General features: G+C 39.7%; 1 protein-coding gene across 1 annotated transcript; it reads left to right on the forward strand.

The window, feature by feature from the left end:
- The first annotated feature begins 1,152 nt into the window (after positions 1-1,152).
- On the forward strand, positions 1,153-13,022 carry hs3st3b1a (heparan sulfate (glucosamine) 3-O-sulfotransferase 3B1a). The gene is made up of 2 exons (XM_072443239.1): positions 1,153-1,879; positions 12,301-13,022. Exons 1-2 carry the CDS (start codon positions 1,374-1,376, stop codon positions 12,917-12,919), a joined length of 1,125 nt encoding a protein of 374 aa, XP_072299340.1. The 5' UTR covers positions 1,153-1,373; the 3' UTR covers positions 12,920-13,022.
- Positions 13,023-23,162: the final 10,140 nt, after the last annotated feature.

A 23,162-nucleotide genomic window follows, 5' to 3' on the forward strand; every position in this document is an offset into this window, starting at 1 on the left:
ATTATTATCAGCCCTTCTTTCACAATATCCTATGGTACAAACTGCGTGCTTTTTCTCAGAGCTGCACCATGTATTCTGCACAACTCAAATCCATAGCTCTACAAGCGGTTACACAAGTTACACATCACAAAGTCAAACAAGAGCTGTGCACAGAGCATAAAGTGCAAACCAGGACCCAGTATCTACAAAATCCCCCCGACATGCCTGTTTATCTTGTGCTCATGAACTGTGCAAATGTTACTATGAGGATTAGAAAGCATAACACACACAGTATATCTTCATATAAGGTGGTGTCTGAGAGATGAGATAAGGGGTTTAGGTGAAGGGGGGGTTGCCTATGGGGTGTTACTCTGACTGACATGGTCGCTCTGGGGTAATCCTGCTAATCCTCCGTTCGCTCTGGGTGTGGAGGGACCCGACAACCTTTGACCCCAGCGCACACATCTTAACACTCTTCCTCTACCTTCACATAACCCAAACTTGCACTGGCATTTCGGAAATCTTCCGTAGTGCAGCCCATCACGCCAGCAGATAGCAAACCATTAACTTGTATGGATTCTTAAAACTGACCAATCATGTCCGTTATGAGCAGTGTGTCCAAACTGTTTATACAAATGGACAATTAAGCTGTATATATGATTTTTTTGTTCACAATACGAAATGATTAAGTGTGTGTGAATAGGCATTGTTGATCTATAAGAATTGTAATGATTTAGCAAATGTTACTTACCTCCCTAACTTATTGAAAATGACTGCCGTTGAGTATTTTATCTTTTAACTATGAGCTGGGATTGGATTAGGGTCAATCAAAACAGGCACTTATTCCTACAGGCCTATTGACTGCAAATTGCTAAATGCTTTTTCCATTAACGCAGGTGTCCTTGTTTGGATATAAAAACTATAGCCTTCTTTGTTCCAAGACTGTGCAGGACAAACAGAACCCTAACAAACATGGCTGATTCAATATTTGTCACAAGCTTCATGCAAATTTCCAGTTTCTTTGTGGGCTTTTATTCACCCAACTTCATATAGCATCGCTTAAAGCTGCTTTTGTTGTGAAAAGGTGGAACCGGAACTCTCTCTCTCTATCCTTCGCGCGCTTGACACTGGTGCGTCTCCAATGAGGCTCATTTGGTGCCGCTGCGCGCGCGCGCTCAGACAGATCCAGCAAGTGATGGGAGCGCAAACTCTCAGGTGCTCTCTCCCAAGCAACATCCACATCTCACTCTCACACTGAAGTCACACTGGAGCAGTCGTTTTACTTCCACAGAAGTTTAAAGGAAATCACGTGTTACAAGTAGTTGCGCGTTGTCCTGGATTTACGCGATGGCAAAGGAGTAAAGTCTCAATGGCAAAGATGCTCGGGGACCGGGATGCAACTTTTTCACCGTGGTCTTATGGAATATAGCCCGACATTAAGCAGCCTCAATGTTGTGCCATCACCCCACGTGAAAAACAAACTTTTCGTCTTCTGCATCATGCTGTCCCTCTGGGTGTACATGATCTACTGCTGCGTGGGCTACTGCTCCACGGTGCCCGGCCGGAGGTACGTCAACCGGCACGGGACGGACGGGGACGCGGCGGAGTCTCTCGGCGCGTCCAGGGACCTGCTCAACAATAACGAGAACGACGTGGACAGCCGAGGGGACGAGTGGGACGAGGCGAGGGGCGAGAGCAAGGCGCTGGAGGATAGTGTCCCGTCAGGTTCCCTCGATGAGTCGGAGGCTAAGAAGTTGCCCCAGGCCATCATCATCGGGGTGAAGAAAGGAGGGACGCGCGCGCTGCTCGAGTTCCTGCGCCTGCATCCGGACGTGCGAGCCGCAGGAGCCGAGCCGCACTTCTTTGACCGCAACTACGACAAGGGACTCGAGTGGTACAGGTACACAAACAAACAAACAAACAAACACGCACATTGCAAAAAAACACACAAAAAACCCATCCTCCAAGTACAATCCAAGTTTATTATCCATTTATCTCAAGCTCAGTAACAAGCTTTACCGTTTTTAAGCTTATACGATTAATTGTTTACTTGGAAATTGTTTAAAGTTTTTGGAATTAAAGCTATTGAAGCCTATAAATAAAAATAAATAAAAACATCCAAGTACAATCCAAGTTTATTGTCCATTTATCTCATGCTCAGTAACAAGCTTTATCGTTTTTAAGCTTATACGATTAATTGTTTACTTGGAAATTGTTTCAAGTTTTTGGAATTAAAGCTATTGAAGCCTATAAATAAAAATAAATAATAAATAAAAACATCCTCCAAGTACAATCCAAGTTTATTATCCATTTATCCCATGCTCAGTAACAAGCTTTACTTTTTTTAAGCTTATACGATTAATTGTTTACTTGGAAATTGTTTCAAGTTTTTGGAATTAAAGCTATTGAAGCCTATAAATAATAAAATTCAAGTAAATGACTGTATAAATAAAGATATCGTCCTTTTTTCTTTACTTATAGGTTACAAAAACAAGCATGAGTGTTTGAAGATTAAATGACAGAGAACATAATTAAAGTATTCACGTAGATGCTTTAAGTTTTTTTCCCATACAAATTATAAAATATCTTTTTACTTTAAGCTCCTATAATACACTCCAAAGCACACTTAAGCTGTTTTGTCATTGATTAATAACCGGTTAAGTTAATGTACTAAGCTCTTGTCGATTTAATATCTGAATAGAATAAGCAGCTTGTACTTTTACTTAAATGCTTCAAACCTCAGATGTCTACCACAGGATTGGCTGTAATTGCACTTAAACCAGGCGTGTTCAAACTCGCCCACATTTCTGGAAAAAAAAACCTCAAATTTGTGCGAACATTGATTTATTTTGTTTACACAACCTTAACTCTGTACCTTTGTGACTCATGTGCTGATAAATAACCCCGTTTTGCCTCAGAGATACCAGTTGTTATCTGCCCTACGTTCTTTTTCAAATGGCAAGTCTCTTTTTTGCGACGTTTTATTCGTGCTACATTGTGTCGTGCGCCTTGTTCTCCCGGAGGTGATCGCCATCATTATTAGATAAAAGCTGATGCAGTTGATGAAGTGTCCAATCATCTGAGTAGAAGGATTAGAAGTCAAGTCTCAGGGATTTAGACTGTGTTTCAGAGCTGGCTCCAGTGCACCACAACGGATGAAACCAAGCTGTGTTCAAAAGCCTTCTCAATTTCCGGGGTTCATTTATGACATTTTTTGATGATCAGTCAATGCAAAATCCCCGCTTACCTTCTATTCATCCACAAAATGTATATTGAAGTTTTAAGAAGCGTTATTACGGTAGTGATAAATGGATTAGTGCAACTTTGTAATATTGTAAGTAAAAATAAGCTAGCTTTCACATACTGCCTGTAAATGAATGGCTGACTAAGCAGTGATGTGGCCAATTATAAGTACTTGGCTTGAGTTGTCCCAGTGAGAGGGCTGTAGCCACAGACTGACCTGGTATAAAAGAGCAGCGTGACACGAGCCATTCCTAAAGACTGTTAAGTGAAAAAAACTATTCAGGCTTAAAGATTCAGCACATCATTGTTGAGCAGATTCAATTTTCCTTAACATCTCATATTTTCATTGCTACATTTTCCCTAGAGTTGAACTTGCTCTTTCATTTCTACGCTGAACAAAATATGAATGCGAAACTTTTGGTTTTGCTTTAATTTTTCACGAGATGAACTCAAAGATATGACATATTGTCCCATATCGATCAAATATTGTTCACAATATTGTCCAAATCTGACTAGAACAATTGATACATATAAAGTACTCAACGTGGAATTTGGACATATTAAGATACTGATGAGACAGCATGACTGAGGGGGTCAGTCTCTGATGTGACCACCAAAATAGCCACTCAAGTTGTTGTATATTGTCAGGAAGTGGAACACGCTGTCGTATACGTTGATCCAGAACATCTCAAACACGCTCAATGACATGTCTGGTGATGGCCAAGCAAGAGCTGAGTTGTTTTCAGATTCCAGGAATTGTGGATAGATTCTTCCAACATGGTTCTGTGCATTATCGTGCTGCAACATGAGGGGTTGTGGATGAAAGGCACAACAATGTAAAGCAAAACTGAACATTTTAGAGTGAACATTTTGGAGTGGCCTTTATCGTGGCCAGTCTAAGGCACATCTGTGCAATACTCAAGTCGTCTCATCAGCATCTTGATATGCCACAACTGTGAGGCGGGATGGAATATTGATATTAATATTAATTGCTCAGCTAGACAGATTTTGAACAATATTTGAGAGAAATTGATCTTTTGTGTTAAGAAAAGTTTAATATTTCTGAGTTTAGCTCCTGAAAAATGAGAACAGAAAAAAAAAGTTTATATTTCTGCTCAGGGTTTATATTGATGTGTTGTATGTAGGAAGACAGGAGACTCCTATGGGAGAGTTTGCTTTTCTGGCTAACGCAAATTTGCTGCTTACGCCCACTACAATGACACATAAATATACCCATAAACAGAAAAAAACAACAACATTATTGATGCATTATTTTGAGTATTCATATCTGTTTATATTATTAGCAATATAAAGCTTGTTTCAATATTGATTTGTATCTGGGTATCAATTCTTTGACTAATCCATGTTATGTATTATTTTTAATCAATAACTGGTGACGAACAAAAGTGAGGATATCCTTTATACAGTCCATGCGCTGAAAGCCTCGCAAAACAACCCCAGATATCATTGTTACGGCTCAAATGCACCGGCTGACACACTACATCTGTGTTTTGTCAACTTTACCCCATGTTTCACCACAGCACCTCTGCACAAACAACAGACAGCCAGTGCTGGGTGGGCTCGCGGACTCCTGCGGGGGTATTAAGTCGTCCTCGCACACATTTATCTGCTGTGATTGGTGTGTCCTTCTCTGTTCATCCCTTCTGGAGCGCTCTGGAGAGAGGAGGCCCCAGCACAGCAGGACGGCCAGCACAATACAGACACTTTCTGCCACATGGCCTCAAAACAGAGGGCAATGTGCATACTCGGGAACACAAGAGTCAAGTCCTCAAGTCGTGGGAACAGTTTATTTACTTTATAATGCTTCAGAACATTTTGGGGGGATTTCTTAGCAACTCTGATGCTTGTCTTGAATCTACTTGAGGCTCTGATTTGAGGATTAAACGTCTTTGTAACATTTCGAGAGCAGCGAGAACATGCCAATGCCGTCTCTTTTTATCTCGAGTACAATCAGAACAAAGAGTAGTGCAGTTGTTTTTTCTTTCTTTCCTTTTTTTTTTTTTTTACAGATATATATCGCAATGGTTGTTCTTGAGATGTGTAAAAACCTGTGAAAGTCTCAATATTCATTTTGCACTGCCTTAAAAAATGTCGATGTAATCCCAGTTGAGCCCAGTGGGAAGTCAGTGTGGCCAAGTGGCAGATAGAGGGCAGTAAATTTAAAACCAGTCTTTAGAAACGCAACAGTATTATGGAGCGGGATGAAAGGGGATGCTGGAGGACCCCTGAGGACTGCATTAACCCCGACAATAAAAGAGCAGACAATTAGTGTGAAACATGTTTTTTCTGCCTCCACTTTGTATGCAAATGTGCTCGAAAGGGTGAAAGTGCCCTTTGACAAAGCCCAGCAGGAGATCATCAGAAAAAGGCATTCAATGGAATCTTCCCCCAAAAAGATTTGCTTTCCTTCAGCGTCCCTCAAAAGTCGACTTCTTGGATTCCTGTGTTCAAAGTTGCACATCCCTTGAGTAGGTGCAGCTCAGCCCTATAAGATGTGTTAGATGTTTAGGCTTTTGCTTACAGAAAGAAGATAGAGTGGATTCGTGACCGGGAAAGAGTGCATTTTTGGGTATATTTCAAACAGACAGAAAATATTTGCACTTTTTAACGTACCTGCAATCAGCTGATATTTAGTTTGGGTCAACAACCTGAACAATACAGAAAAAGCTTGATTTGAACAGGGAAGAGGGATCTGCACTTTACCTATACACTGCACTCTTATCCAATTTGTAGTAAAACAGGTTTGTGAATGAGTTTTCTGTAACTTATAATGATATAATTTGGGGAAATGATCAACATTATTGGCACTGCTTATTGTCCATCATCAGTTTCTATGGATTCTAAAACATATCAACATCATCCATGAAAAAAACAATAGAAAGAAAAGGCAAATCGGTTGAGCTCTAAAATTTGTTCACATGTGGTAACAATTCAGTGCTAAAAATCAAGGAGGAATTTGGTACAATTATGTCCATATATTGTTGTTGATTGGTGATGTTTAAAATGTGTTTAAAATAATGTTTCAGCAAATTATTCCTCACTTCAGAATATTCAACTAGTATTACATTGTTGCCCCTGCATTTTACCCTCAACAACTACAAATCTATAGGCCACAAAAAGTAAATAATCACACTCTAGATAAAAATATATATCTTTTTTTTTTGCTATATTCAGTTAATTGCTGTGATGCTGCTAACAATCACTTCCTTCCTTTTTTCTTCTAATCATTTAATTTCACTAATCAACCCCCCAGTGCTTTACTTCCAGGCAAACTGTTGAACGGCAGCGCTCATCACAGGCACGAAAACACAAAGTTTGCCCCCAAGAGTCGATTGTACAAAAGCTGCAGTTAGAGCGTCTGTAGAATGTGTTGCTTCCTGCCCTCGCTCCTCTGTGCACTCCCCCGCTCCAGTCAAAGCACCCTCAGAGCTCACCTATCTGCCTCCGTCATCTTTGTTTTGACGTCTTTGAAGTCGCTGATTCTCCGAGACCAGCATCCATCCTGACACCTAACGTCATAACATATTGACTGCAAACTCGTGACCTCTTTTTATTTCGTAAGATACACAAGTTTTGTTGACCAATTCAGCACGTTAGAATCCAAACTTGTTGGATGGGATGGAAACGTTGGTCCGTCGGGAGTTTTAAAGATGCACTAACTTGTCTGGTGCTGCTCGTTTGTCTCCATAGAGATGTCAACATATCTGTCTTGCGTTAATTCAATCACAATTGTTTTTATTGGCGAAAAATACCTTGAAAATCGTGTATTCATACAATGTGTTGCCTTTCCTCTCATTTATAAAACTCAACGTGGAATTGGGACTAAACGTGTGCTTGTGTACAGACAAGAAACGTCTTTAAACACGCTCTAAGTAAGAATCACTTCTCTCTGAGTGCAGTTTACCGTCTGCCTCTTCTCTGAAAGTAAGTTTCAAAGTTATGTACTGTGGTCTTTTTATAGATCACAAACTTAAAGTGGAATGTGACGTACGTATGCGCGCAAGCTTTATAAATTAAACCCCTGACCTGTAACTTGGCCAAGGGGCAGCATCTGTCTCCATGACGATAGATACCGGTAAGTTTAATGCCATGCAGTGAAACGGGCAATACAAGAACGTGTCCAGAAATGTTACAAAGTGCATCTTCAAGACCAAGTGAACCATTTTAAAGTAGTGATTAATATCTCTGGTGGGGGTTTGTTACAGCACAGTTCCTGTTCTTGCCTTTGGCCGCTGACTCTTTTTTACATCAGACCCAACACAACCGCAAACCTCCAATTTACACAGACTTATTTAAGCTGTTTTATGACTCACTGAGGTTTGGGTATAATTTGTTTTTTACAGGAGATCATATTATATTATTCACATTGACTTAATCTGACTAAAAACAAAGTATTGGGCTGTCAGAGCTGGTATGTGTTACAGTAGTACAGTAATAGTAATACAGTAATAGTAATACAGTAATACAGAGCTGACAGGGAAGCAAGTCACGCCTCGCTCATCCTCCTCCGCCATCTGTAAATTGGACTGGGCGCCCTGCAGCCAGGTGGTCTCGGACTCAGCGCACTGTCCGATATAATGGTCAATCTGCAGAGAAACCGCCTTACGTCCGTACGTCACGCAGCGCCATTGTTGTTTTTGAAGATAGCCAGAGCATTCGAACACCGGATAAGATGAACTGTAAAATGATGGGACACATTTGCAAAGAGCATTTTGGCTTTGACTTCTCTTTTTTGTGTGTCCGTCGTGATTATTCCAAGTGGCTGCATACCATCACCTCTCATCTCGGATTCCAGCGGCGCACTATCTGCTCTTGACCACTCCAGGATTATAAGTCATCATGACACGAGATAACAGAGCGTCTCACGGGGGAAACTCCGGCTACTTGAAAGATAGACGCCAATTAGAGACTGTCAAGTACAAAACATGGGAAAAATGAAAAATGAAAATGTGGTTTTGTTTGTAAAAAAGGTTCTAACCATTTTATCTGCAATGCCACAAATTCCTGCCTTTGAGCCGACTCCCTGATAGCAACAAATGTAAACACAGCAGCCAAGCTAATGGACACACCTGACTGGCACACAGACAAAACAATTACACAACTCCTGGATTAAAAGAGACATAATATGATGCTTTTTCATGCCACGTCACGTAAAGTTTGAGTGACCAGTGGATTCTATAACATGTTGTGTCACACATTTTATACTGTGGATGTTGTAATCATTGTTAAGAAATGTTAGACTTGGGCAAGCTGTATTGATTGGACACAGTAGCTCAGATTGATAATATGAAAATCTGATATAAAAGTTTTTAAATGAGTAATAGGGTTGAAGTGAAATCATTGGTTTATGCTAAAATGCTTTGGATTTGACATTAAGTTATAAGGAGCATATTTAGTGTCATAGGCATTAGTATTCCTTCCTGATTTTATTTTTAATTAATTAATTCATTCATTTTTTAATATGGACATAGCATTGGACGAACCGCAATGTTTTAAGTGTTATAGCAGAATATGCTAATTTTAAATGCTTATTTTCTTTTTATTTCTCTCAATTCTGCCACACAACAGCCACTATTCTAGCAAACGTTTATTTTTTTATTTTTTTATGATTAAAGTTAGATTAGGTTTAGGAACAGTTTGAGAAAGGTTTGCGAACCGGTTCATTTTTTTTGTCGGAAAAATACAATGCATTTGATATGGCAACGGTCCTATGTTGTTACAGCCACGGAGTTATGATAAAGGCTAGAGAGATTGTCGCTATGGTAACCTATGATAACCAATGTCCAACTCCACCAGCCATGTTCTGCCAGAAATTTCGACTAAAGAACACAGCAAAACAGTGTCTGAAAGTGTCTAGACCTCCACCTTATGTTTCTCAATCAGAGCGAAACGATCCATTGAGCACTGATTATCACACATTAAATACTGCTTAAATATATCATCCCAAAGAGAAACACTTCACATTTCTAATCCGGCATTCTCCACACAATACGCAGGCGCTTTGCTTCTCATAATTGATTGATGTAGATGTAACAGAGCCCATGTTTCCCGGCGACAGTTTGAGTATTAGGCAGGACAAATTTGGAAAGCTTGTTACATGTGCTTCCCTCAGGCGGGCGCGGCTCTCCCAGCTCGTTCTGTCGCACGCGCTCAATATTCAGCTCTGTGCCTCCGCTAAGATGAATAATACATCGACTTCTCAAACCGAGATTATTTTGCTTTGGGACCGAGTTCGGGGTTTGATTGGTTCCTAGTTCTCGTGTTGTGTCCCTGTGGCCCCGCAGACCCCTCTCAGCGCTCGGCATGTGTGAGATAATTGGTGACGCTTTTGATAGAGTTGTGTCTTGTGCAGTTCGATGGCGGCGGTTGTGTTTTTTCCCCCCCCCCATGTTTTTTTGGTCTCTCTGGGATAGAAGGAATATGAAAGAAATATTAAGGGTCTCCAAAGAGCAGGTGAAAGCAGGTGATGAAACGGTATAATAACAACCCCACACCACGACCGTAATGAGAACAGATGATGCATATTTCTCCTCCCTCGCTTTTTGTCCCATAACTCCTTGGTGCAGCTCTTATTTAAGATGAAAGCTCTTGCTGTTAGACAAACTAGTAGCTCCTTCTTGTTCGTGTACTAACAGATGGTTCAGTGTAATACAATGGATTAAACGGGCTTTTGTTGAACATAGATCAAGATGAATACGCGGCTGAAATAAAACATTGTGCAATAAAATGGAATAAGATTAACATTTTTTCACTGAGTCAATTCCAGATGTTGAAGGCTGAAGCTGGAAGCCATGAAAGTGATGTCATGTGCTTACACTGCATCCATCAACATCGGCGTTCAAAAGCCCCGAGTGCACGAACACAAACAAAAGTCTCAGCTACATAAGGACATGCAACTCTTTTGATGCTTGGTTTTTTTGTGCTCGACAATTGCAAGACAAACATTACATCAAGCCATAGATTGATAATCCTTCCATCTTCTTGATCATTGCAAATATTGTCATTCTAAAGGGATTCTGACTTCAGCCGCTCTATTTAATGTATTGAATTTGAGCACTTGGCTTTAAGGTAGTGGTGGAAGACGTACACGAGTTTTTTTTCTAATTTAAAGTATTGCACAAAGAAATCTAAGGTTTTAAGTAAAATTTGGCCAAAGGAAGCGAAAGAATCAATCATTTTTCTACATTTTCTGTCAGCATGGCCATTTCAAACGGTCTCTAACTCAAACCGAAAAGTACTTCAAAGTGGATTATTATGAAAAACAACCACGTTTAATAAGAACTAAGAACGGTTGCATTTCAAAACACTATTGTCAGTAAGACGTATTTGTCATGTACTATCCAGGGCCAAGTTACTGTCATATTGTCTATCATGAGAACCCATTAACTATTTATACACTTTGACAATCGATCCATGATTAATCTAAGTGTGTTGACCTGCTCATGTTCCAAAACTGGCCCTCAACCACAAGTTGAAACCCTTCTTTATATTTTAGTACGTGCGTGTGGCATACAAACCGCTACGTACAACTTTCCCCGCGTGTGTTTGGATTATATTAAGTCTATAATTGACACTGCTATACATCTTCTATACATCCTGCATTAACATTGACTCTCCTTGTCACGGCTCTGACTCCTCTGCTCTTTCCCCCCGTCTCCAGAGACACAGCATCTACATCCCAGAGCTCCCACCCGAGCACGCCACCAGCCCCTATAATACTCCTAATCCCCCTTGACTTACTATAGCCATTATCCAGTCACTGCTGCAGTTATAATGATCAACCACAGCCACCCTGGGTCACAAAGAATAAGCACTTATAGACAGCTTTCTGCCGCTTTTCTCCAAGGAATGTGCTCTCCAAATATGAGCATCTTCTTGACTGACAACAAAATGGCGTTGTCAACATGGTTTATCTTGACAATTAGATGTGTTATGCTACCTTTTCACCGCTAACCCTTGTTTTGTGTTGTGTAATAAAGGTGTGCGGCAGAATGTCACGACCGAGAGGGGATTTTCTGCAGGTTTCAAACAGGGAGTGCGTGCGATAAATGTGTTCCTCCCGGCTTTGAATTCGGAAGGGTTTAGATTTGTATTCACACGTGATGGCAGGTGATTGATGGGACTCCCGCTCCGGTCTGCTGCGCCCGTCACTTTAGGTGCGGTTGAATATTGTCAAATGAAATTGTGCTAAAAGTATTCCATAGATACTTTTATTAATTCAGTAAGGAGTGGACAATATAGGACATTTGAGATATTATCATGAATGTTGTTTTGACGATAACACATTTGAATATTGAGTAATTGTTAATAGTTATGTTGTAAACTTTCAAATAAAAGTATAAGGTGATATTTCTAAACAGACATTTCCCATTTGTCTGACAATTACACCTCAACTAATACATTTAAAAACATGTTCCAATACATTTCTGATGGATTGACATAATATTGTCAGACTACCGTTATCGGGATACTCCAAATATATTGAGATATTCATTTTCGTCAATATCACTTACCCCTACTTGTAATTAAGGAAGTCATTATTACATTTTTTTGTTTATGTTTTTTCTCTGTTGGCTTCAGCACGCATTAGATCATCTTTACCGTATTTTCCGGACTATAAGTCACACCTTTTTTCATAGTTTTGGCCGGGGTGCGACTTATACTTATATTTATACTTATATACTTATACTTGTACTCCGGAGCGACTTATATGTGATATTATTTGTTATTTTCACACTTATTTACTTATTGGAGTATCACACTTACTCCAGTGCAACTTTTATATATTTTTTTCTTCTCTATTATGCATTTTTTGGCTGGTGCGACTTATACTCCGGAAACTACGGTATTAGCTTTTTACTTTCTTGGTGAATAAGGAAGGAAGAACTGTACAATTTGTATTGAATAATATAGGGGATAATCTTTTATGACAAAAATAAATTAAAGATAAACAATATAATGGCTGTGATTTGGGATTTATAAAAATATTTTCAGTGAGCATCTCATTTAGTCCTAAAAAAGACCCAAAGTAACAATATTCTCCTTTTTTTCCCTCAGAAACTTGATGCCAATGTCCCTCGAGGGCCAGCTCACTATGGAGAAGACCCCCAGCTACTACGTGACCAAGGACATCCCCTCTCGGATCTACAACATGTCCAAAGACACTAAACTCATTGTGGTCGTCCGGGACCCTGTCACCCGGGCCATCTCGGACTACACCCAAACTCGCTCCAAGAAGCCGGACATCCCGTCTTTTGAGAGCCTCACCTTTAAAAACGTGTCCTCGGGTCAAATCGACAGCTCGTGGAGTGCCGTGCAGATCGGGATGTACGCTAAGCACTTGGAGCGCTGGCTGCAGTATTTTCCTTCTGAGCAGTTGTTGTTCGTCAGCGGGGAGCGGCTCATCACTGACCCCGCTGGTGAAATGGTGCGGGTGCAGGACTTCCTCGGACTGAAGAGGGTCGTGGATGAGAAGTATTTCCATTTCAACCCAGCGAAAGGATTTCCTTGTCTGAAGAGGCCAGAGAGCAACAGCAAACCACACTGTCTGGGCAAAACCAAAGGCAGGACTCATCCCAACATTGACCCAGACGTGGTGCAGAAGCTACGAGACTTTTACAAACCGTTCAATATGAAGTTTTACGAGATGACCGGCCACCATTTTGGCTGGGATTGAAAAAAATACTATGGCAGACTATTTTTTTTTTATAATTAAGATGTTTTATAATGTACAGTATTGGGGAAATATGTAAAAAGTTGAGAAATCTATTTTATAATAATTTATTGTCCAGTCACTCTGCTGTGCTGTCTAACTGCCCACACGTTTTGTCACGTTGAGATACGGGTAATACGAATTTTGGATTTGGTTTATCATTAATAATAACATATCTCAATATTTTTGGGAATATCACAATAAATTATGATTATGAAGATTTTTTGCCGATTCAGCATATTTGTTGAGGTTTAATTATCAGACAAATGTGAAAAGTCTGTCAAATGAATCACAGAAGATCAGAAATTACACCTTATACGCTTTAATTTGCTCTTTTTGTAGCATTTTTATTATAAAAGAATTTGCTTTATATTCAAATTTTGCATATCTTCAAACACAACATTCACGATATCATCAAAAGTTCAAGAGATGAAGTACCTCTACACTTTTTTCCTAATTTAGTGGAAGACAATCAACAAATGAACATAATAGACAAGGAATTTTAAAACATTCATTGTGAACCGAGCCATAATGACACCTGTAATGTCCAAATTGGATAGAAAGAAAGACGATATAGGTATTTCGGTGTTAAATTCTGACATTTTAAAAGGTAATTCATTCTTTGCAAAAAAAATCCTTGAACGACGACCACAATTTGTCTTCAAAGACGCAACAGGATGCGTCTTTCTCCCTAACTTTATTTGAGTTTGACTCCCACACGCTGCAGAACTGCCACGTCGGAAGCGAATGAGATCTTACGAGGCAAACAGTTAGGTAATTTCCCCTTAACATGAGTGCGACCCTCGGAGGTCTGTGTAACCACTTAGGCAGGTCAATACTGGGCCCAGCTGATCCAGTGCCACTGCACAGGTGAATCAATACAGTAATAGCTCCACATCATGTCAATTAGAGCTGAGTGATGGCACTACTTCCATCTCCAGCACGCCGCAATAAAACATCAAAACCCTTCTATTAATGCTCGCAAGTTTATGGTTGACCCTGGAGGCAACTTCAGCTTAATACAATAACATTTGTTTCCAGTGCTTTGGTCTTTGGCTTAACCACTGTTTATACAAAGTGCACAACCAAATATGGCCTATGAATCAACATTTGCAAGATCCAAATTATGACAAAACAGTCTTTATTTCTTTTTTTATTTAGATGTGTTTTTGAATTTATGTAGACAGCTCTAAAAGGTATAACATTTGGTGGTTGAGTTTTATTCAGCCCAGGTGCATGATTCATTGTGCTTAAGTGCATATGAAAGGTTTTTATGTTTTTCCACTCATTCATTTGTGTAGTTGGATAATAAATGTGGTAAATATTTGTCTTGGTTTTACATCAGTCAAGTGGCGTTTAAGGTTGTCAAAAATATACAAAATCAGATACTAATCGATCCCAAAACTAGTATCGATGCTGTAAAAGGTTTTAAAATCATCTTGAGATTTATCTTCACTAGAATAAGACCACAGGGTTTTTATAAAGAAAAAACATGTATTTTGTGCTGAAAATGTTAGTATATTTTCTTAAACCTTGACCTAAAAAAAGTAAATTTTTAATCATAATCATAGTATCGGAATTGGTATCGAGAATCAAGTATTGCTTTGTATCGAAATCAAGTTTGAAATGTACCGTGAAGAAAAGTGGCAAAAATATATTTTTAAAAACATAAAAAATGCAACATTAATTTAGCAAAATAAAGGTGTTGTCGTAGACTATTTGTTGAATTATTTCTATTTCATAAATTAATTAGACGCGCTTTGGCTCTTCAAAAAAAAAAAAACTTCACAAATTGTCAAATTAGAAGAAATTAGGCAAGATTCTTTGCTGAAGCTTAAATATAATTATGTTAATATTTTAGTAAAATGCTCTCTAAGCTATTATTTTATAGACAATAATTGTATACAAATGCTGATCACTGATTGGAATGACTTGAAAACTCTTAATTACTGTATTCACAACTCAGACTGTAAAGCAGGTGACTGACATTTCAAATACATCAATGCAATTTTTGTACTAATAAAAAAGTGACCAATGCACTAGAACTGTCTTTGTGTGTCGTTTAACAGTGTGTGTGTGTGTGTGTCCTTTAACAGTGTGTGTGTGTCATTTTAACTGTGTGTCGTTTAACAGTGTGTGTGTGTGTGTATGTGTGTGTGTGTGTGTGTGTGTGTGTGTCGTTTAACAGTGTGTGTATGTGTGTGTGTGTGTGTGTGTGTGTGTCGTTTAACAGTGTGTGTGTGTCATTTTAACTGTGTGTCGTTTAACAGTGTGTGTGTGTGTGTGTGTGTGTGTGTGTGTGTTGTTTAACAGTGTGTGTATGTGTGTGTGTGTGTGTGTGTGTGTGTGTCGTTTAACAGCGTGTGTGTCCTTTAACAGTGTGTGTCGTTTAACAGTGTGTGTGTGTGTGTATGTGTGTTTGTGTCGTTTAACAGTGTGTGTGTGTGTATGTGTGTGTGTGTGTCGTTTAACAGCGTGTGTGTCCTTTAGCAGTGTGTGTGTGTCGTTTTAACTGTGTGTCGTTTAACAGTGTGTGTGTGTGTGTATGTGTGTGTGTGTCGTTTAACAGTGTGTGTGTGTGTGTGTGTGTATGTGTGTGTGTGTCGTTTAACAGCGTGTGTGTCCTTTAACAGTGTGTGTCGTTTATCAGTGTGTGTGTGTGTGTGTGTATGTGTATGTGTGTGTGTGTCGTTTAACAGTGTGTGTGTGTGTGTGTGTGTGTGTGTGTATGTGTGTGTGTGTCGTTTAACAGCGTGTGTGTCCTTTAACAGTGTGTGTCGTTTAACAGCTTGTGTGTGTGTGTGTGTGTGTCATTGCATCATTGAGCTAACGAGCTAATTAGCACCGTGCTGTTCATTAGTCGTCTGGGGTTCACGCTGCAGATTTGGTTGCCATGACCCCTATACGCAAACAAACAAAATATCATGTGTCAGTTTACTATCGGGAAGAGGACTATAATGAATAAAGGACAACAAAGGAAAATGAGATGCCTGAAGTTGGAGTTAGTGTCAAGTGACATGTACTGTTATATACAAACTATACTATTGTACAGGTAATATTATGAATTCAAATATTGACCCAAAAGAAACTGAGTGAGCATATTTATTTATTTGTTTTTTTTTAATCTATTTCTCTATAAATGTATTCAGACAAAAAATTGCAGAGAAAATTTCCGTGCAACTTATGATAGTTTAAACAATAATTTCACAAAATAAACATGTGTAAATATTTGTCAAATCTATTGTATGAGACTTTGGCCCTTGTTTACAATCTGGTTGCTTAATAACCGTTGAGGAATTACCTCCATGTCATATTATATGTGGATGTTCCTGACTGACACAGGGAAACAGAAAAGGTCTGGGGTCCAAAAGGCAATAGTGTTAACACTCCTGTCTGACAAGTGAATAAATGTGAATGTTTCTAAATATGGAACATGTTGGTATGTTTGCTGCGAAAGCAACCTTCTAACATCTCAAGGCACAGTGAAGTTCAACAGAAAGCAGATCAATTTAGCATAATAGCATGTAATACACTATGTAATCACCTGCGACCCCTGACGGGAACAAGCGGTGGAAAACGATTGAATCAAACATAGAAGAGGTCTATTATGACACAATCATGCATTCATTTTTATACTTTTTATGTGTGAGTTTTTCTCAAGTTTCCTCCAACTTATGTTTGAAACGCCAGCTCAAGATGACATTCTAGTCAATGCAAAAATAATAAGATTCACCGTGAGCCCATAATGTGTCATTTAGATTTTTGTGTTGATATCACTGACTTGCTGCAAACTGTTATCTTTGTGTCTTTACAGCACGTAATTTGTTCCTTCTTTTAAAGTCTCAAGCCTGCACTTGTTCCATCACCTACTGCAAAGGTTATGGTGCAAATAACACATAAATCTCTCCCCTCTTTTAACAAACAACCTTTATTTAACGCACTGACCTGGGGCTTCTCTGTGAAATGAGGAAAGATTTTCCCTGCTGGCGTGCTCAGATGAGGACACTGCAGATCTCGTGGCAATCACTAACATAGAGAGAGGTAATTGCCAGGTTGTACTTAACTGTTGAATCATTGTTTTTACATACAAGCCTGCAGGGATATTTCAGGAGGAGGAGGAAGCTTTTGTTTGAATGCTCAGAAAGACATGGTAAATATATATCTGGCACGTGTACAACAAGTGTCAAGATCTGCACAAATGCGCTGAATGAGGTCAGAGAGAACCAGGACTAAACCAGGGCTGGGACAGGCCCAAATCAGGTCTACATTAGGGCATTTGTAGCTTTAAAATGGCTAGTTAAGTAATTAATGGTATTAACATGCCAACCATGCTGTAACATTGGACAATAAAAGTGATTTTCTTTTGGGTAAAGGGTTATTAGTAGTTCTAGACAAAAGATAATCGTTTTGTTTTGTATCCTTAGCACAATGCCTTTTTCCGGGCCCCTAATCATCACCTTGCCTTGTCCAATCCTAATCCTAATCCCATTGTACAGGCTGCCTTTAATCTGAGACACTTGAAGATGGCATATGTACTGAATCAGCTGTCTCACATCTAATCCAACCTGGAGCTGTGTGCTGGTGTGAGTTGTACCTGTTAATTCTTACTTCATTTAGAACAAAGTGAGAACTATTCTGCATTCAGCAAACATATGTTTCGAAAGTGATGCCGCTCACAGGTGCTTCTGTAATAATTGACTTCATACATTTAGAAATGCATATTTGAAGTCAGGGAGTTTAAACCAATTTACAAAATCCATGATAGCAATAGTTTCTGCTGAACAAACTCTATTTATACCGTCTGTGTAAACATGACGGTGCAACCCGTGTTGTCACTTGAAGATGCTTTTGAAGCTTGTATTGATGGTGACATGATTAGTGTTACATTCTGTAGAGCCGTTGCATCAGCTCCTGTTGAGTCAACATCTTGTAACGGGAGACAACCTCAAGAGGCGGCGTGAACGGGGAACAGACTTCAAACTGAAGTAGTAGAGCGCATGGGAGTTTGCAACATCTCCAGGCTCTCAGATGTAAAGTATTAAAGCAGGCATGTCCAAACTAGGGCCCGGCGGCCAAATGCGGCCCTCAGACCAATTTTTGTTGGCCCTCCAGCTTCCTGCTATGTCGGCCCAAACAACAAAAACTAGTACTTTTTACTGCGAAATTGGGAAAATTCAGGCATATTGATGTTGTACCAACCTAATATTAATGTTCCAGGTCTAATTAAAGGTGTGGAGGCTCATCGCAATTACGTCAAACGCAAAATTTCGAATGATTCACTTTGTCATTCAACAAATTCGACATTGTCAAGTCGTTTGTGGCCCTCTGCCCCGTTTAAGTTTCAAAATGCGGCCCTTGGTGAAAAAAGGTTGGACACCCCTGTATCAAAGGATCAATCAAGGATGAATAATAATACTATGGTGTATATGATGGCAGTATTTTTTACAACTGTCCCTATCATCGCTCATTCCAGATTGTTCACCTAAAATGAGTTACGGCCTCATTTGGCACATCTGTTTTAGTGATACAGACTGACTGGACACATATGTCGCCGGCACAGCTCAGACATACCTTCATATAGTCTGATCTTTTTCTGCTTTCTCTGTGATGACGTGTGGAGACTCTCCGTGGACCCGGGTCACCTTCATAATCCCCCATTTAAAGTTGGGGGAATGAGCTGCCCTCAGAGGGATTACGCTCAGGGCTGTCTGCGGCGTGGTCTGTCGTCTGTCTGCTCTTTAAAAATGGCCAATCTGTTCCACATTGTAAGTCTATATATTACCCCAAACCCCAATTAAGTTAACAGATTCTCAATTGCAAAAAAAAATCACCACCATGTGCATTTTTTTGTAGAATTGAACCAAACACCATTTTACTTGATTCATTTACATATAGGAACAAATATCACCCGTATCACAATAAAGCAAATTAGATATAACAACAACGTCCACAAAAGGCTCCTAAATATTCACAGAAAATATGTAAATAAACAAAGATACTACGCAAAATCTATTGTCCCATAGTGGTATCAGTTGAAGGGTCAAATGCAGGTGATTAATTATAAAGTAACATTAACTTTGGACCAGTATAAAAGCACGATACAAGTCTTAACATCAGAAATAATCCATAAGATATTCAAAAAAATCTGAAGCCATGTTTGTACTACAGATAAACCACAGCTCAGCTCAGTGTTGACCTGAGTTTCAACAATACTGTGATCTTTTGTACATTAGGTAGTGTTAGTGTGTTTCTACATGTGGATCTCATATAGCTTGCATATAGCGCTGCTCAGCCTTGGCTGTGTCCTTGCTCCCTCCAGCTCCACCGAAACACACTGAAAATCAAGGTCCTGATTCGTCACGGCTCTATTCAGTAGAATTCCTCAAGTTGCCATGGAATCAGGCAAGTGCTGTCATTCACCAACATATACCTTTAGTAAACTGTTATGATAAGGCTGTGGGTAAAGAGCTTGTGAATGAGTCAAACTAATAAAAATTTACAAAACCCAACTGAATTAAGATGTACAATACACAATGGTCTCATTTTTACAATAAGAGCTCCTTTTATGATGTATCTGAACTGGGGCAAAACAAATTTTGCTCAGATGTATGGATGCAAACTGGGTTACTTCCATTTCAACTGCGTAGTGTCCACAGGAGATGATAGCATCTGGCAGTGGTGTGTGGTCAGGGCAATCAAGGTAATCAGTGATTGGCCAATAAAATGTAAAAATGCCGTGTGTCACAACTATAATTAAATTGTTCCGAAATATATCCAACTAAGCCCATTTTCCCCTCACTTCTGCTGCCCGAAGCTTGGCTGGAAGTCACGGTGTTTTCAGTGGCCTCTACAGGCCGCTGAGCAGTACTGCGGGAACTGGGAAGCATGATTCTTGTTCTTCCAGAGCGGCTCAGTCTGTGGCGGTGTTCAGAGGCTCGTTCATGCTCTCTAACATGAGCTTTTAGAATCAGAGCGGAAAGGAGCTTCTTTTAAAGCTCTGCACATGCGCTCTTAAGACCACACAGCCTCAAACCCATGTACATAACTCTATTATGTTATCTTAAATTGCGCTGAATAAACCTGTATGAAATCCCAATAAGTCAACAGATTGTGATCCTATGCCCAAATCGCACATGTGCATCTGGAAGAAGGCAACGCACAAACTTTCAACAAGTGATGACAAGCCTTTGTTTATAGCTAAGGCTATGTTTGTGTTTTGAATTATTTAGAAATTAGTTAGAAATACAGGCAGTCATTCGATCCCAGGCTGGGGATCCCAGGCAGGAGGACAGCATTTGGCGTTAGCAGCGTAGCGTTTGTCTGACACAGCTGACCACTGATTCATCACTAATTTGATGAAGAGTGAGTGAATCGGTGACTGGTTTGGACCAACTCCACTTGAGGGAAACACAAGACGTTTCTAACCACTATATAATAGATCTATGGTTGTAACGCATAGATGTTTTTACAATTACGTTTGTGGCAAATGAGGCATCAATTCAATTCAATTTATTTTTGTAACGCCCAAAATCACAACAACAGTTGCCTCTGAGGGCGACAGTGAAAAACGGATTAAGCAATGTCTGTGGTGGCGTGGGACGATGTCCCAGAGTCCTCTGTCCTTAGACCCTCCTTCTCGGCCAGGAAAAAACACAAAAAACCTCCTTGGAAAAAAGAAGAAACCTGGAGAAGTTCCAGAGTGAAGGAGAGATCTGACTTGTGTTGTTTTGAATTCAGTGTTCAATGTTATGTTGTTTGTGCTGCACCAAATCACCAGGAAATCACCAGGACAAGTTCCTATGTCTGTGAATTTTGTTCTTGACAAATGGCAATAAACCCTATTCTGATAGATCTTTGATAGGAAAAGTATTCAGAAGAAGAGGATAGTGCTCAAGCTGCCATACTTCCCCCAGCACAGTTGCTCCTAGGGCAGCGTAGCTGAAACTGTAGGTTTTTATTTCTGTTCCTAACTGGCCTGACCATAAGTCATTTCAAAGTGGAACGTTTTAAGTCTGGTCTTAAATGAAGAGTCTGTGTCGGCCTCTTTAACATGGACAGGAGCTGATTCCATAACACAGGAGCTTGGGAGCTAAACGCTCTACCTCCTACTGTGCTTTTAGAGACTCTTGGGACCACCAGAAGGCCAGTTATTATAAGTTATTGTGAGTAGTATCTTGTCATACATGTTGTTTTGTGTACTGTATTTTCCGGACTATAAGTCGCACCAGCTAAAAAAATGCATAATAGAGAAGAAAAACACATACATAAGTTGCACTGGAGTATGAAATGCTGTTGCAAGTGTCAAAATAACAAATAATATCACATATAAGTTGCTGCGGAGTATAAGTATATAAGTATAAATATAAGTATAAGTCACACCCTGGCCAAAACTATGAAAAAAGGTGCGCCTTATAGGTAGTTAACCCCTGTTATATGTTGTTCTTTCAAATAGTTTCAACAATGGGGGTTAATTGATGCATTGATGAGTTCAGATGTCTAATTGTGTGAGTGAAAACACCACAGTTTGTGAGACATACGTCTGGCAGAGCCTGACTGAGACGCAGGCCGTGTGAGCCAGTTCCATTCATTTTTTAAATTCCTCACAGCACCACAGCACCTTCCATTGTTCATGTAAAAAGAGCATTTTAAATCTAGAGAATCAAGTATTTTCTATAGCATCTAAATTGTGTTTGAAATTGCAGTATCGTGACAACATGACTTTCCGCTCTCCTGAATGATAAAGTCACTGTTATCTAGGCTATTCTGCTGATCTATGGCCCAAAATGTGTCTACGTCTTCATTGTTTATCTGTTCACACATCACTTTGTTTTTGACACATTACGGCGTTATATCCCTCCTGGTGTCACCGTGTTGTACCGTACAGGTCTAGTCATGTGCAGCACTCCAGTGGAAGGCTGCGGGTATTTATGGATACAAATACAAATACAAAGTGCAGCTGATATTGTGAGACAGATTTTTGCATTTCTAAATCTTAAAATATTCACGTTAGATAGAGCAGGATAGACGAGTCAGAAAACACTGTATAAGTAGATCAGTATTGTTATGTTATTGTACAAGTTATCACTCACTACACACCGATACGAAATACTTGTACCATCACATTTCCTGCAAGACTGAATTATTGCAATCTTCTATTTAATACAATTTACAAGTTGTTGTTGTTGTCTAGGCTAATCATAAAACCAGTATAAGACAAGTTATGGTAAAACCTGTTCATTGCAAGGTTTATTCCCTAAACAACGATAGGGAAATAAATATAATTCAGCAATGTGACTGTAAAATGTATTACACGACAGAAACTGCATGTTAACAATATAAAAGGACAATAAATGGGATCACTGTGTTCGATAGGAGCGCACCAGACATCAGATTTGCTTTCCAGACGTGCCGTTATTACAAGTTACTCCCATCGGTCCAGAAAGTGTGGTCAAGTCTACTGCGTGTCATCCCACGTTTGCATTAGTGCTACTTTGTCTTGGCTTCGTTCGCATCCACCCGTCACTGACCCATAACTCTGGGGCGTTGGGCTTGTTGTACACGAGGACCGACAGGCAGGCTAATTCAATTATTTATGCAGTCACTAATATCACACAAGACGAGGGGCTGGTGCAATGCTGTAGCTTGGATGTCATGTTACAGATACGTGTGACAGTAACAGTCTAGTAGTCCATCTAAGTGTACTAGAAGATATACTTTCGAGAAAAATGCTGATCTAAAATCCCCTTCCACACCCTAATCTGAGCCAGATGGTGCAATTTGAACACCTATAAGCTTCTTCGGAAGGTGTTATGTGGCATGATGTGAAGCACTGCATATACTCGATCACAAAGCACATTAGCTTGTGCATTTTGTTCTAATTTGCAGAAGGAGTCTAATTCTGAGGTGAAGTGAGGTTCTGATGACCTGGAGTGACATTATTCTTGGCATTTATCACAGATTTAAGATGATTTCAGCCATCAAATTGAAATAGAGCTTCCGTCCCACTCCTAGACCTTTTTTCTTGCAAGGATTCTCCCCCGAGACTGGTTGAAGGGGGCGGGGCCAGTAACATAATGGTCCACATGGTTGAAGAGCAAACTCTTCTTCTGACTCAACTATTGGTTTAACTTGGTTGAGGCTTACTGAGCTTACTGTAGCTTAAGCTTCTTTCAAAGACATTTCTCATATCCTCTGCCCCGCCCCTCGT

Source organism: Eucyclogobius newberryi, unplaced genomic scaffold (assembly GCF_026437365.1).
Source record: "Eucyclogobius newberryi isolate DKJ021-1_F unplaced genomic scaffold, fEucNew1.0.hap1 SCAF_13, whole genome shotgun sequence".
Taxonomy (NCBI): Eukaryota; Metazoa; Chordata; class Actinopteri; order Gobiiformes; family Gobiidae; genus Eucyclogobius; species Eucyclogobius newberryi.